The sequence below is a fragment of the Anastrepha obliqua genome, chromosome 1 (assembly GCF_027943255.1).
Source record: "Anastrepha obliqua isolate idAnaObli1 chromosome 1, idAnaObli1_1.0, whole genome shotgun sequence".
Classification (NCBI taxonomy): Eukaryota; Metazoa; Arthropoda; class Insecta; order Diptera; family Tephritidae; genus Anastrepha; species Anastrepha obliqua.
Genome location: NC_072892.1, coordinates 28,928,788 through 28,945,700, shown reverse-complemented (window position 1 = coordinate 28,945,700; position 16,913 = coordinate 28,928,788). Strand labels below are relative to the sequence as shown.

General features: G+C 34.2%; 3 protein-coding genes across 3 annotated transcripts; 1 reads left to right on the top strand and 2 right to left on the bottom strand.

Moving 5' to 3' along the window:
* Positions 1 to 4,650: 4,650 nt before the first annotated feature.
* Positions 4,651 to 6,328, bottom strand: LOC129235373 (nucleotide exchange factor Sil1). The gene is made up of 2 exons (XM_054869185.1): positions 6,073 to 6,328; positions 4,651 to 6,010 (listed from the first exon to the last, which is right to left on the bottom strand). Exons 1-2 carry the CDS (start codon positions 6,185 to 6,187, stop codon positions 4,794 to 4,796), a joined length of 1,332 nt encoding a protein of 443 aa, XP_054725160.1. The 5' UTR covers positions 6,188 to 6,328; the 3' UTR covers positions 4,651 to 4,793.
* A 1,513-nt stretch (positions 6,329 to 7,841) lies between these two features.
* LOC129253095 (iron-sulfur cluster assembly scaffold protein IscU) lies at positions 7,842 to 11,363 on the top strand. Its single transcript, XM_054891341.1, has 3 exons — positions 7,842 to 8,003; positions 10,419 to 10,872; positions 11,072 to 11,363. The coding sequence occupies exons 1-2, from the start codon at positions 7,920 to 7,922 to the stop codon at positions 10,788 to 10,790; spliced, it is 456 nt and encodes a 151-aa protein (XP_054747316.1). The 5' UTR covers positions 7,842 to 7,919; the 3' UTR covers positions 10,791 to 10,872; positions 11,072 to 11,363.
* Positions 11,330 to 15,528, bottom strand: LOC129253096 (uncharacterized). Its single transcript, XM_054891342.1, has 3 exons — positions 15,394 to 15,528; positions 11,522 to 11,707; positions 11,330 to 11,464 (listed from the first exon to the last, which is right to left on the bottom strand). The coding sequence occupies exons 1-3, from the start codon at positions 15,419 to 15,421 to the stop codon at positions 11,406 to 11,408; spliced, it is 273 nt and encodes a 90-aa protein (XP_054747317.1). The 5' UTR covers positions 15,422 to 15,528; the 3' UTR covers positions 11,330 to 11,405.
* Between the last annotated feature and the right edge of the window lie 1,385 nt (positions 15,529 to 16,913).

Sequence of the window (16,913 nt, the reverse complement as noted above, 5' to 3'; positions counted from 1 at the left end):
AAAAATTAAAAACGATATTTAAAATTTTTAGGCTTTTTATTTACAATAACTTCTTTTACACACAAAAATTTTTTTTGTTCTTTAGTTCTAATAAATGGTGCTGAAGTTGACCCTCCCGAAAAATTGGACCTGGACGGTGTTGTCCATTTTGGCTCTTCTATTTATCTAAAACACAAAAACCAAAAAAAATATTATTCAGTATGACTGTAGCTATGTCCCGTACTACTTTTTTGACAAAATGGAGCGATTTTAAATTTTACACTCTAAAAATCGGGTATTTTTCAGTTTTTTAATCTAGTACGGGTGATCGCCATTGATGTTGTGAACAACATATTGAAATTTCAGACGATTCGGTTGGATTTTTTTTTTGTTTTTTTTTTGACAACACAAAAGTCGAAAAAAGTCGTTTCGAGATAAATTAATTAGTTCAAAGTTTGAGGTACAGGAGCGCGCGGACCGCTCTCTACCTAGTTAATGAGCTGTAGAAGCTAAAATATTGGGAATTTCCGCATGAAAATTTCACAGTATTTTCTTAAGATACTATACTCTCGAAATATTCAAAAAAGCAAAAAATCGATTTTTTCAAATTTCTAGGATCCCCTTATTCGCAGGAAGGAGCTGAAGCAAAATATTCTAAGCCACTTATCTGAAGGCGAATTATGTAAACCCACTCCAGAAATGATGGCTCTCATGGTAGCGCTGCAAAAAGTTTTTGATGAGCTAAATGCAGATGTGTTACTCATTTACAATAATTTTTTGCAAACTTATATTGACTTGAATAAACCTACATATACATAATATATTCCAATATTTTTCATTTCAATTAAAATTAATTATTTCGCTTATGCAGATTGATCAAATACACCTACATATGGGCGGCGCATTACGCAAGGCTAGAGCCGCAGGGATATGGCCACGTGTTAACGAAAGCAACACAGGTCCGTGTGGTCCACTCTCTGTGTGGCTTAAGGCCAGAGCAGATCTTACAATGAATGCACAAAATAGAATAGTTCGAACAGAGTGTTCTCCAGAGTTGGACTCAATACCACCCGGATAAGAAGAAAGTGGTCCAGTGATGAACGCCAAAAGATGGGATTTACCAAGCTGAGGTAGCAGTCCTTGGTGAGGAAAACCACGAATATTTCCAGTACGTAGAACCTGATGCTAAGAATGATAAAAAATCGTTTGTTTTACGCTTTTACAATTATTTAATTATGGTAGTACTGAATGTGTAGGAAGCCTTTATTTTACTGAATAAAAACGGAAGTGTAGATCCAAGGTGAATCTATTAAAGGTGGTGTTGATAAATCAGTTGATTGATTTTTTCTTTCGCTGTGTCCATGTAGCTGTCAGCACAAAATAAAACAAAGCGAATTAATTTTTTGTTTTCTACTTCGCCAATATCTTGCCGTGACAATCAAACGTACAAAACATTGTTGTTGGTCTAGTTCCACCACCTTAAATAAATGCGCCTTGCAAGCATATATTATGTACACAAGAGAAATATATTTTGTTTTTGATTTGGTCCCTGTAATGCCAAAATCTTTGAACCACGATTGTCAGATAGTCAATTAAGTGTAATTTATAGAAAATATTACAATTTATAGACAAAAAAGTAGAAAAACAATCAAATCTGTTACTCTATCGATAACTATGTGTTGACAGCTGATAATGGCAAACCTTCTGTCATGCTTACCTTGGTAATTAATGCCTACCTTGGTAAGCATGAGGCATTATAAATATGAGGCAAATATAAATATGAAAAATAATAATGTATTTATTTCAGTAAAAATAAGGCGGTAAAATAATGGAATCATGTGCACAATGTTACATTTTTTTTGACGTGATAACGTCTTATAATTCGATTTAACAGGCTGCACGCACGAAAAAATGTGTCGTTACCTTGCTCATTAGTGTTACCTTGCTCATTGCCGTTACCTTGCTCATATGTCGTTACCTTGCTCATTGCCGTTACCTTGCTCATATGTCGTTACCTTGCTCATTGCCGTTACCTTGAATGAACTGCAAGCGAAAGCGCGGAACGAACGACAAAGCAAACGAACGGCAACGTTCGACATCTTGCTCTCTCCTACTTAAGTGAGCGTATATGTGTATGTATATGCGCATATGTACATATATAAATTCACGTATTTGTATTTGCAAATGCCTTCTTATTGATTATTATTAATTTGATTTACTTGAAGAATTTAAAATAAAACCAAGTTTGTTAATAATACCTGTTGTTTTAATGTTATTATTATTTTTTGACGTGATTATGTTATGTTATGATATGTTATGTTATGTTATGTTATGTTATGTTATGTTATGTTATGTTATGTTATGTTATGTTATGTTATGTTATGTTATGTTATGTTATGTTATGTTATGTTATGTTATGTTATGTTATGTTATGTTATGTTATGTTATGTTATGTTATGTTATGTTATGTTATGTTATGTTATGTTATGTTATGTTATGTTATGTTATGTTATGTTATGTTATGTTATGTTATGTTATGTTATGTTATGTTATGTTATGTTATGTTATGTTATGTTATGTTATGTTATGTTATGTTATGTTATGTTATGTTATGTTATGTTATGTTATGTTATGTTATGTTATGTTATGTTATGTTATGTTATGTTATGTTATGTTATGTTATGTTATGTTATGTTATGTTATGTTATGTTATGTTATGTTATGTTATGTTATGTTATGTTATGTTATGTTATGTTATGTTATGTTATGTTATGTTATGTTATGTTATGTTATGTTATGTTATGTTATGTTATGTTATGTTATGTTATGTTATGTTATGTTATGTTATGTTATGTTATGTTATGTTATGTTATGTTATGTTATGTTATGTTATGTTATGTTATGTTATGTTATGTTATGTTATGTTATGTTATGTTATGTTATGTTATGTTATGTTATGTTATGTTATGTTATGTTATGTTATGTTATGTTATGTTATGTTATGTTATGTTATGTTATGTTATGTTATGTTATGTTATGTTATGTTATGTTATGTTATGTTATGTTATGTTATGTTATGTTATGTTTTGTTATGTTATGTTATGTTATGTTATGTTATGTTATGTTATGTTATGTTATGTTATGTTCTGTTATGTTAAGGTATATTATGTTATGTTAATGTTAACTCATTCTCTATATCCATACAAAATATCTATCAAACAAATAAAATTAAAATTTTCTTTTGAAAAATGCAACCATTCAATTAGTATTTTCTTATGACGTTATCGTGTTAAACTATCGTTAGTAAACCGACTTTACAGACAACCTCTTTTTTTTGTAAAATTAATTGTTTGATAATATTAATATATTTTCCGTCATATTTATATTATGCTTTTCCATATGGCTTGGCCATAGCCAGCAAATCTTCATAAGAAGTAAAATCCATTCGCGCAAAGTCTTTATAATCCGCTGCAGCTCTACTAATAATTTTATATGCGAGTTTTCTGGTCTTCTATTAAACCAAGAATGAATCATCTTTCATTTTCTTTAGATGTTTCCATATGTGCGATTTCTGCAATGCCTTGGTCGAACAGCAGGGTTGCTGAAAATCCGCTCGTATCGCCAGAAAAAATCTTAAAAAGTGATGTTCGGCAACAATGTTTTGCTGTGTTAACGCAAATTTAATTTTACATTTATGCTCGCTACACATTTTGTATCGTGCATACCCCGCCTAACAGACAATGTATGCCACACAACACGATATCCATTTATAGTGTTGCCACCTTGAGAAGGTAATGTTAGTTGAATTGATGTAATCACCCAAATTTGACTTATTCAATTCGAAATGATTCCGATATATTCTACAATATACATAATGATTTTCTTCCATTTAGTAACGCACTAAGATTTTTGAATTAAAGTTTCAATACTTTCGGTCTTTATATTTACAATCAAGCGATAACACTTTTAAATTGAGTACAAAAGAATTCATTATCTAATCATCCGTTACATACATATGTAACTAGAGGGTTTTGTATACCAGTTATTTAAAGAATTCGAAATGATTTGTATTTTTTTGTTTTCAATTTTATTTTTAGATACTTCCGAAAGCGGAAAATATGAAACCTTCATTCATTCTTTTTTTTTAGTACCTATCAAAATATATTAAACAAAGTGAAACCAATACATAACATATTTTCTTTCGATACGTGCGTATATTTGACAACAGTTTTCCACAGCATTTTTTTATTATTTGCCAATAGCAACTTTAGATTTACAATACCACCTTGGACCCACCTTAAACTGGGTGTCACATTGCCTAGTAGGCACCTTCGTTTCCCTCTCTGCTCGCTGTATCTGCGCTTTGATCACTTCACGAAAAATTTGCATATCAACGCAACAACAGAGTTATCGAGTAAGATTCGCCGCTAGCGAGGCGAGTGAAGTTATACCTCATAAATCAGGGGTAACTCATTATTTTTACAAATGTAATTGTTAACAGCTCTTTTGCGGCGCTACCAAATGTTTATTTTTGACAGTTGCTCCATCTATTCACCACTTGTTGAAACTTGGTGGATTAAAAGTCCTATTATTACACTATTGTATAAACCTGTATTCCCCCTCAAAATATACTAAATTCTTTTGTGGAAAAAAATTTAAAAGGTTGTACAATTTAACCAATTTTAATGTACCTTTTATAATAAAAGTTGGTCCAGTCATAAAAAAATGCATATAATCTTTATTCAATCCTCACTTATGAGTGTTAAACAAGTTATGTCTTCGAACATTATTATTACCAATTCGTGAGAAAACCTCTAAAGCTCTTCATGACTTTTGGAACTATACAGAACTTCTATCAGTCTCTCAATCATCTGCGCTACCTCTATGCGAAACTCATTTTGGCTATGCATGTAGCGGTTTTTTATAGTTAATAAAGTATGCCTCAATTGAGGGCTTGTTGACCAAACTGATTTACAAATTTTTTCCGAGCTCTCTAATCCTATCACAAAGTACTCTGCTGAATCGGGCTGGTCCAATAGTTCGTAAAGATTTGTTGAAATCAACCTGTCGACAGTTTCGCAAAATGCATTTGACTGCAGCCATTCCGATATATTTAAGTCAGCATATTGTGCCGCGGCTAGTGGGTTATCTGAGTCTGAATAATTCGAAAGTACAAGATTTTTTTCCACAATTATATCGCTTATAAGTGTTATAGCCTTTGCTTTTACTTTTAATTCACATTCTTTTGCTAGGACAGTAGTCAATGCTTGTGTTCCGGATGTTGAGAGAATTTTCTGTAACGCCAAAGGAAATTTTCTCAAAAGACTACCCAGAGCGTACAATGTTGCCGATAATTCTTCTGTTGCCGTAGATGAAACAAGAATTTGTGTTAAATGAGATCCGAAATTTAATTCGAACGCTTTTATTTGAGCCTTGGGATTGTTAAGAGTCACAGCTCCTAACACACGGACAGCCTTTATGCGTAAATCTATATTTGTCTCGTTTACTACCAGCGGTAGTAATATTTTTTCTAAGCCTCCCTCGTCAATAAACCACAATGCATTGTCAATTTGATGAACGAGATAGTCCAGATCCTCAAGTATGCGAAGTTTAGTTGCAAGTTTAGTCTGCGGCTTCAACGAAATCTCATGCTCTTTACTAAGGTTTTTATACTCATCCAGAAGCTGTGTTATTAGTTCTGCATCAGTTTTGAATTTATCTTTTAATTCACTAAAAGATTTCTTCAATTCACTGTAAGTTTTGAAATCTCTTTTTATTTGTTCCAGTTGTTCCGGTGAGTAATCAATACTTAGTCTTTCTTTGGGAAGACTTTTTAAAGCTTCGGAGAGTGTTTTACTGATTTTTGGTGCAGGTTTAGCGGCTTCTTTATGTTTTGTTTTAGCCTCATTCTCAACTACATTGGACAAGGCAATATGTTTATGGTCATCTTTTTCAGGTTCATACAGTTTTGCTTCCTTTTTCTTGGTCTGAAAGTTAATGCGCACATGCAATCCTGCTGGGATTTCCTGTCCTTCGAAATAGTATAAAATATAATACAACTTTTCCTTAAGAACATACCAATACACAACATACCTTCCTTTATTTCCCGCCATTCATTCGTAGCTTCGAAGGTTTTGTTTTCATCTTTACCAGCAATTATAGCACACTTTGCAAGTAATAATATAGTCAGCGCTTTGGCTAAATGCATTTTTAACACAATGTAATATTAAAATTTACTAAACGTTTTCCAAACTATTTAAGCATATGAATGAACCAACTTTGGATCACAGCAATGTGAGGAATAGTTAATATAAAGCAAAGCTTACACCATTCAACTTGTCGTTCAACTAGTTGAGTCAACCTTCAATTCACAAATATCAATGAATTTAGTTTCTTTGGAAATTTCATTTCGAGCTTTGCTTTTATAGAGAAGTGGTAAAAGTCGCTGTAACTAAAACGAAATCTGTTGTAGTTGCGATACTGATCATTTACAAAATGGAAACGAGAAAAAAATAAAAAGTAATAATACAAAATGGGCAAAAAAATTGTTCATGCGTTCTTAATGCATATTCTCGTATGAAGTTTTTAAAAACTACAAAAGCAACTCAGCTCAAGCACTTCAAAAGTTATTTACAGTAGCATTTAAGAAGCTACACAGATACAATTTTTGTTCTTGAACGCATTAATTTGTTGTGCCATATTGCGTGGAACTTTCTATATTATAGCTTATTTTTTTTTTTTTTTTTTGATAAATGTATATATAATTGGCGTTTACAGCTTTTTTGGATGCTTTGTCGAGCTCCTCCTCCTATTTTCGTGGCGTGCGTATTGATGCTGTTCTCCAAATGGAAGCGCCTACAATTTTAAGCCAACTTCGAACGGTAGATATTTTTTATGAGGAGCTTTTTTGGCGTAGTCGTCGCTGAATGAATTAGTGCGTGACTACCATTCGGAGTACGTAGACTCGAATCTCCGTGCATGAAACACCAAAGTGATAGAAAGTTTCTTCTAATAGCGGTCGCCCCTCAGCAAGCAATAGCTAACCTCCGAGCGTATTTCAGCCATGAAAAAGCTCCTCATTATTTTGTTGATATAACCCAATTTTTTTAAACAAATCTGCCACTTTTTACTTTTCTTTGAATTTTTAATGCTAAAATTGTTAGCCAATTCTGTCTGCTGATTTATTGTTGGGTTGCTATTAATAAATACATTTCATTAAATTCGAAAACGTTTTACCTTTGACCTTATATTGTATTTATAAATAGACTGCATTTTCGAAACAATGTGAGGCATTCGAATATTAAAATGTTGTATGTATGTGTGTACTATGAATGCATGATAAGCCCCATCATCATCATTAACAGTGAACTCAAATTCCTCAATTTTGTTCCTATTTTTATTTTTATTTACAGTCATCTGGCAGCACAATGTTATTATCAGTTTCAATGATTTGTTATTTTCATTACAAATTGGAAATAGATGATATTGATAAATGCATGTATATTCATTGAAATACTTTTAATGTAAATATAAAAAAATATTGAAAATACGTATGTATGTAAATACATATTATGTGACTTCAAAGTTAAGTTTGGAAAAAAGCTCAGTATAACGTGGCAGTGAGGTTGCCGAGCACATTTTTAAGGCGAATAATTGCAAAACTATTATTTCCGGAGTTTTGGGAATCATAAAGTTTGTTCAGAAGGCCCTTTAACAGCTCCACCAAGTTTCATAAAATTGCTTAGTGTGTCTTACCGAATTCACAATTTTATTGTATTTTTATTTATGGGTAGCACTATACAGAATTGCGTTTTATCAACGTGGCCACCTCTTCAGAGTGAATATGGTTGTGAAATGAATAATAGAGTTCATTCTTATCCGACTGTGAAAGCCGTGGATTTCACAATTGTGTTTATTGTTTTGATAACTTTATTTACAAAATGTCTGTAACACGCGCATCTAGGTTGTTGCAAGCCAGGCTAATACGGATCCAGAGTGTTCCAGCAGTGTTTTATCATGAAAATGTAAGTAAATGGTTTCTATCAGAGTTTTAGAAAAATTTCACAAGTACGTCTTTCATAACAATGATTACATACAAATATACTTACATATGCGTATTAATAAAATTAAGTTCTATTTCTCGGTTTTGAAAGACGTATATTTTAAGAGATATATATGTTTATATATATCCTTGCATAGTTTTTTAAAATGCCAACATTCCCTGAGAAAGCTGTATCAATAAAATTGAACTAAAAGCTATTAAAATCGTTCCCAAGGCAGTCTATTTCACGTGACCGGGATTATGCCGCTTTTCAGCCGGCCTAGGACTCACTCCAGCAGCATTTCCTTACATATAATTTTGATATAGTTTTTGTAGTTGTTGTGCCTGTTTACCAAGACCTGCTAGGTACGATGAAGTCACCGGTCGATTCGACGATAACGGTAGGTCCAAAGGGAGAAGGGTGTTAGGTGAGTGTGTTTAAAAGGCACATGAATGCGGAGTATCATTTCGGAAACCATTTTGAAGTGTGTAGTATGCACTATTTGCAAAAACAAAACACATGTATTGCTACTACGATGTATAGGTTCGCCTTTAATGGTGTTCGGAAATAGTTCATTCAATTATTGCAATTATTGCTGAGTTATTCTTGTTCCCACACACACACACTCTCTACAACCTAATCGGCACGAAAAGCAAAAAACTGCGTTTAAAGGTTTTATTGTAATTCATGCTTTCGCAATTTAATATGCGGTATTTCATTTTTATTATAAAAAACAAAAATCCTAATTTTCACCGAACTATTCACTGAATATTCACAAACGTCTATCTTTTAAACCAAGGTTTGTTTATTTTCTGTTCTGACGTCACTCAATTGTAGAATTCGCTAAAAGTAAGCGGTTTTCGTGAGATATCCTTGATGTATAAAATTATTGTTTGGCGTGGAATGGCCAAATGCCTGACTGAGTTTTTTGACTCACCACAAATAGGAGAATAGTTGGGTGTTTTACAAAGGGTATAAGCGCCTATTACATATATATAAGGTTGTCAAAAAAGTCTTGCGGTATTTTTATTGAATTTTCAATTGTTCATAAAATTGGTTATAATAATGCGATTTAAGTCAAATATGCGCCGTTTTGTTCGATGACGAGTTCCCAACGAGATGGCTCGCTTCCCTATTGTCAAAAAACTCGGAGAGCTAATTTTCACAGGACTCTCTTGAGGACAACTTCCGACTACCAAGCTCGTTCACCATGGACAGAAATAGGTGGTAATCACTTCGGGCGAGATCCGGACTATACGGTGGATGCAAAACAACCTCCCATCCGAGCTCCCGGAGCTTCTGGCGCGTCACCAAAGATGTGTGTGGCCTGGCGTTGTCCTGATGGAAGACAATTCGGCCTCTGTTGATCAAAGATGGCCTCTTCTGCATGAGTGCTGCATTCAGGCGGTCCAGTTGTTGGCAGTACAGGTCCGAATTGAGCGTTTGGCCATAGGGGAGCAGCTCATAGTGGATGATTCCCTGCCAATCCCACCAAACACACAGAAGACCCTTCGTGGCCGTCAATCCAGGCTTGGCCACCGTCTGGGTAGCTTCACCGCTTTTCGACCACGACCGTTTGCGCTTCACGTTGTCGTAAGTGACCCACTTTTCATCGCCAGTCACCATCCGCTTCAAAAACGGGTCGATTTTGTTGCGATTCAGAAGCGATTCAGAAGCGATTCGCATGCATCCATACGGGCAAAAATGTTTTTTTGGGTCAAGTCGTGTGGCACTCATACATCGAGCTTCTTTTTGAATCCAAGCTTCTTCAAATGGTTTATAACGGTTTGATGACTGATGCCCAGCTCTTGGCCGATGCTACGGCTGCTACTATGCCGGTCTCTTTCGATCAATTCAGCGATTTTATCGCAATTTTCGACGACAGGCCTTCCGGGCCGTGGCGCATCTTCGATCACCTCTGCACCAGAACGAAAACGTTGAAACCATCGTTGTGCGGTGGAAATGGAAACTGTATCGGGTCCATAAACTGCACAAATTTTATTGGCAGCATGAGATGCATTTTTGCCTTTATCGTAGTAGTACTGTAAAATATGCCGTATTTTCTCTTTTTTTTGCTCCATGTTTGCGACGCTATAACTCACGAACGACTAAAAGCAAACAACAATTAATCAAACACGTGTTAGCACTTGAAAAGAGCTTTCCAAAAAGCTCTAGCGTGAACCGATGCGACGAATACAACTAGAACTACGCGCTTGCAAAGACAAGCTTGCGGAAATACGCAAGACTTTTTTGACAACCTTATATATATCCGCCAACTATATGTGAAATGGCTTTCCATTAGGTGTTTCCATTCAATCCCAATCTCATACCAAATAAAATAAACTCGACCGTTTTTGTTGTAATATGTCAAGATAAAATACCATTATTAATTTTTAGGTTGTAGAACATTATGAAAATCCGCGGAATGTGGGTTCACTGGACAAGAAAGATCAAAGCGTGGGCACTGGCTTAGTTGGAGCACCCGCATGCGGTGACGTTATGAAGCTACAAATCAAAGTGGATGAAAATGGTAAAATTATTGATGCCAAGTTTAAGACGTTTGGTTGCGGATCAGCCATTGCTAGTAGTTCTTTAGCAACTGAATGGGTCAAGGGCAAAACGATTGATGAAGCCGGAAAACTTAAAAATACCGACATAGCTAAAGAGCTCTGTTTGCCTCCAGTAAAGCTGCATTGTTCCATGCTGGCTGAAGATGCTATAAAGGCAGCGCTCGCTGATTATAAAATAAAACAACAAGAGAGCAAATAAATTAATTTGCCTTCAAAAACTATGCTGTAGAGTTAATTATAGTTCAGATCTGTTGTACGGTTATATTATGGTTACTCAGTCGGTAAGTAAGACTTGATCGATTTTTTTATTATTTTGCTAATGAACTTTTTAAAAAATTTATGTTTTTATGTTTTTTGTACTGTATGCCTTGGTTAAATAAATAAATGAATGAAAAAAATTAATTGAATCACTGTTTTAAAAAAAAATTCAAGCATTACAAATTTTTGTACCATTATTAAACAAATATTATTTCTTTTCAGGACTAGTGTTTCCGCACTTTAATCAATTTAAATTATGTATATATATATAGAAATGCTTCATGTTAAAAACGTTTGCCGTAATATTTTATGAATAATCTGAATATCAAAATCCTCCAAAACGCTGAAGAAAATGTAATGAAATGGTATAGAAATTCTAAAAAAAATTGTCTTATAGAAATATAAGTGGAAATATACGAGTACAACTTGTGAATTTGTGGACTTTCCAACTATGTCTAGATGATAAGAGATACGCAAAAGAACGATTAAATATACATTTATTTCTTCAATGTAACTTGCACATTTTAATTTGCAATATGCAGTAATATATTATATTTTAAGAGAGGCGTACGCTTACGTTACCACCGCATTCTCCCTTTGATTTGAGGTCATATTCTGTAATGAAAATTGGGTGAAAAACTATTATTGGCTTGCCCTGGTACTGTCACTTACGTCCATCCGGATGCTCGCAATTGAAACGGCCCATTACACAGTCGTTACCAAATGTAAGTAACTTATTACCATTTTTCTCTTTGGCGCAAATTGGTTCATATTTTTCGCCACAATTTCTAGCACATGCTGGAGCTTGTTTCTTACTGCCGGCTGGGGATGCAAAAGTAGCTGCTATGAGGCAGAATACTGGAAAGAAATTTCGATTTAGGATAGATGTAGTAAGATGAAACGTATCTTGGTCAGTTTTTTTTTTTATAAAAAATATTTAATCCTAATATTGAAAAGAAAAAAATCGGCACTTTGTGCTCCCGCCCGGTGCTCTAGCAAATAATAATAATAATTGAAATGCAAAAGTCATTTCAACAACGGCTACAACTGATGATAGAAAATCCGTTATTTCTCGAGATACCCAGTAAGCATTTCAAGCGAATCTAGACCTAAACCTGTCAAGGTTCCATGGGCCAAACAATTTTTATTGTTATTAACTTTTGCAAATACCTTATTTTAAAAAATAATAATTAAAGTCCAAATATGAATATTCGTTTGAGATTTTGACTTAAAAGTCACCAACAATTTCTTTACACCAAATGCTACCGGTTAGCAGCTGTAGAGCTTTGTTGCTGTTCTAGACTTCAGTGGGAATCACGGCTATGTTTGCCGAGAAGTAGAGCAAACTATCGGTTTATAAACCGTCGTGATTGGTGCATCGTCGACTTTCACCTTCAGTGATAGTTTTACCTTCTTCATGCAGATCGTAAATAGAGTCGCCATGGATTTAGTATGCGAGAGTTGGAGATTCCTTGCAGTGAAGAAGCGAAAAAGTCTGGAGTACACAAGCCGGCAATTACTGGACACCAATATCAAGTAATCGGCAGTGTATGGGATCAAGGAAACTACGTTTCCACGACAGTCGGTTCTACGTTACCGAAACGACCCGGATTTATATCCGGCGAGGGACTGTCACGCCAGCAGCATTCCCCGTATGTAAGTATGGGGAATGTTTATGCTGCCACAACAACAACAACATCAAGGAAACTACTTTTGGGGGTTGAGAAAGCTTTGCAATAGAGAAGTTGAAAAGCAAGGAAGAAAGGAAACGATGCAGCGGGACTTTTTGCTTTATCTTCTATTTGGAGATTTGATGTCGAAATATCACTCGTGATAAACGATTCACTAGACAGGGATAGTTTACTGGGGCAACAGCCCTTGGCCGCGAAAAACCCGAGTCATTCCGGTAACATAGAACCGGCTGCCATAGTTGTGGTTCGAAATATCACTGACGACTGTCGATTAATCAAGTCATTTGCGAACCATCTCTTCCAGTTCCCGTGGGATAGTGGAAGCTCAATGTCCACTAGTAGTGTTGGCATGGCAAAATGCATCGAAAGCTTAGACTTAGTTTTTGTTATGTCTGCGGTACGTGTTTATGGCGTTACGTGCTTCGGTGCTACTGTGCACTTTACGGAAGCCATGTTTATGCGCAGCTGGGGGCAGATGTTTCGTGAAAAGTGAGAACAGCAGAGCTTCAGTTGCATTCAATACTGGAGAAAGGGATGCGATATAACACACCTTGGTTGGCGGGCTTTCAACTTTTCAATAGTGCGATAATTCTTCCTGCTTTCCACTTGTGATTTACGTATTAATGAGGTTCTCAAATTAGTTAGATTCCGACTTAGCGAAGTCAGAAAAATAAAATTACGAGAAAGAGATTTGTTCGATTATTTACTATGCGAAGCAGGTTGCATTACAAGAGGATGTCAACCACGAATTATGATTTATAAGAGATTGAACCTAATATACATATGTACATACATTATCAAATAAATATGAACTAACGAGAGGACGAAAATGTATGGACATTTTCTCGAATCACCCGCTTTTTTCAAGAGATCAACATATTGTCTTGTATTGTTGAGATTTGCAAATTATCGCGATTCCACTATATTTACACAGGAATGACGTACTACATTCATCTCTACATCGTGACTACAGCATAAACGGTTAAGCAGTCAACTTTCTCTATCAATGGGCCTTTCTAGACTATGAACAATTAGCCGCGGAAAAACTGGTTTAATGCGGCAAAATTTGCAGAATATTGTATTTTTAAGCTCGTTTGCATTAATTAGTTATTTGTACGAACCAACTAACCCAGCAAAGCTTTTGGTATGCGCTTTTCCCATCATCGATTCTATAACTACTTGCCAGGCAATCAAAGAATAATTTTCCATAACTAGTCATCGAATGACTTGATCTTTTAAATTGTTCGCTCATGAATTACAAAAGTACTTCTGTATAATGCGCAAAAAAAGAAGAGTAATTTGTAATTATATTAGTTTAATTGCGCTTTTAAAATTTAAATTTATTTTACCCCTCTTTCTTATGCGGTTACAAAAGCTATTTCGAGTAATGCAATTCATCAGCGCTTCTATCATATACACCAACTGGATTTTTGGTGAATCACCACTTCAACCAACTAACCAACCATGAACTATATTTTTATAAAAAAAAGTGGTGTGTTTATAATTTTGTAACTGGGTGTATGTGGGAAGAAATCGTATGGGTACGAATTAATTGTGGTTAGGGCAAGTACATATACACATGTATGTATGTATATGCATATTTGTTATTTTATACAAAACTCCATAACCATTTGTCGAGGGCTTTGTTGAGGTCCTTGCTCATACACACATAATTTTAAAATGTTATAAAAAATACAAATTAAGAATCGTTCTCAGATGTACATACATAGATATGTATGTATTTTAATTCTTTTAACAGCTTTGCCCGTTGCTTAAACCACTCTTTGCTCCAAATTCTTCTTCTTTCTTTACGTTCTTTTCTACGCTTTATAGATATAGCAAACAATTTAAATTTATTTATTTAGTCTAAGAAACTACAATCTCCCAGGCTACGCATAGCACAAAGTAACTTGGAACCTATTACATGTAATAATTTCAAAATATTTTTATATATTATAAACTGTGACGCTCTATGCTCCTATGCTAAAGGAACACATATATATACATATATACATATATATATATATATAGTATATATATATATACATATAAATTAAAAATAGCGGAATTCAAAAGTTTCAAAAAAGCCGCCCTTCAAACCGAAAAGTCAAGAAAGAGAGTATAACTAAATTCGCGAATAGGCCGAGTAATGACAGCATTAAATGAGTAATAAGTTCTCACGTTATACCCAACGAACGGAAGTTACGAGGAGGGCGTTGGCGAACATTAAATCTTATTCGTGCAAACAAATGCGGGCAACTAATTGCACTTAAATTAATCTTTGCACTTCAATTTCTCCTCCATTTTGAATTAGGTCATACAAATTATAGTATCGTCGTCATCAGCGAAAAAAAATTCTATCGAAGCTAATTTTTGTTGTTTGTTTAGCGAATCGGTGCGTATTCGTTACTTGTTCCGGCAAAACCGTTCACGAACACAACTATTGTAAAGTTCAAATTTATAAATATGTACACACATACATACATATGCATATCAATCACACCGCGCACAGATATTTTACAAAACAACAAATTTGTGGTTTTTTTTTACTGTCAATGGCCAATTAATCTGACCTCTCTCCACCTTTAAAGCATAATAAATACTCGTATCAGCATTCGAAACAGGTACACATACTTAGATGTAAATGAAATCGCAATAAGTCTTACATTGAATTGAATTTGCACAAAAAGTTTAGCAAGTAATTGAATAACAATTTGATCAAGCCATTGTTAGTAGAATAAATTATTTAAATATATTTGCATACTCTACTACATGCATATTTAGATAATTATGCTTATATATTTCACACTTTTTAGTATATGTATATGTAAACCGCTATGTGAATATATTTACCAACAAAAAGCAAAGTGTGAAAGCGCATCTTCCGAAAATATTTTTGCAAGCCTAAATCAACTAGTTGAGGAGATCTGGGTATCTCAAAAGCGACTAATTGATGAAAGCAATTTTAAGCCAGCTTTTACGCAATGAAATTTAATAGAGTGAAATACATGAAAAATAAGCGCATACAAATGTGTGGGTACATAATAAAAGGTAGTTCCACTCAATGATTTTGGTCGCATTGTTAGCCATTTGACTTTTGCTGGCATTATGACATGTCTCCAATGAAATCAAGCTACCAGCTACAATAAATAAATTATTTAACAACTGCTTTTTCAAAAATTCAAACAAAAATTAAGCAAATAAAAAAGTGGGATTTCTAATAAATAGAAATATAGAAAATAATAAAAAGAAAATAAAGGCTGTATGAATTCTGTACAAAGATTTAATGGTGGAATTTTTCAAATTTGTACCGGTGAGAAAGAAAATTTTCCAAAGTACCATTTATTTGTGCGAAGCATTTCATCCCAACGGATAGGAGTTATAGCAGAATTAAAACAATTTTATGCGAAATAAACGAGGTAATAGTGAAAAATTATGTTAAATACACATTGTAGTAACATGGGAGGTAGGTAGGTGGAAGTGGTAATCGGCCTTTAAACCAACTCACTTAGACCGTTGCCAATCCATTGTGATACCACAGTAGAAGTTATGTTCCCAAAAAATTCGTTTAAAAAGAGAATTAGGGGAAAATAAAATTAATAAATTTTTTTAAAGTTCACTTAAGTGGTTAGGGGTAGTCAGAATTTTCAAAAAATTGAAGTGAATCCGACAAACACTTTTCGAGTTATTCAACAATTAACAAAGGGCGCTCAGGCGCTTCGGAGCGTTCGTATGCTGAAAAAATGGATGTTGCTCGTATGAAAGTGGCATATAAGCGCGCTAACGATAACACTCGAGAAGGTAGAATGCTACGTAGGCTACAGCAAATCGATATTTTGGAAGCTGCTATGGCGGCTGAAGAACTATTATATTGCCCAGGAATAGATTACAGTGTAAGTAATTAAATAATTTGTGTAACTCTACATAAATCGATAGCAAAACTTTAAATGCGTTTTTCTCAAAACTATGTGTTTTGAACTGGTGATCACTGAAACTTAAAAACCGTTTGGTTGATTTCAATAAAATTTATACTGCTTTTGAAAAACATAAAAAATCAGTGCCTGATCAAAGGATTTTTTTCAAAATTTCGATTTTTTTTAGACAATTAATTCTCGGTTCTTTTTTCTCGAAAATATGAAAATTATTTCCTAAGGCTGGCATATTGTTAATTTTTAAAAAAGGCTTCGATCAGGCATAAGATTATCTATTAATAAAACTAATTTGTCTTGTCCGATTGGTTTTAGATTAATCTTCAAGGACTTGTGATGATCACCGCAAGGGATTTCTGGAGAAACGGGCTCCACACAAACAACGACAACTTTTAGAATTATTAATTTTTTTTTTTGAAATTTTGCTAAAGTCAAGTCGAAACA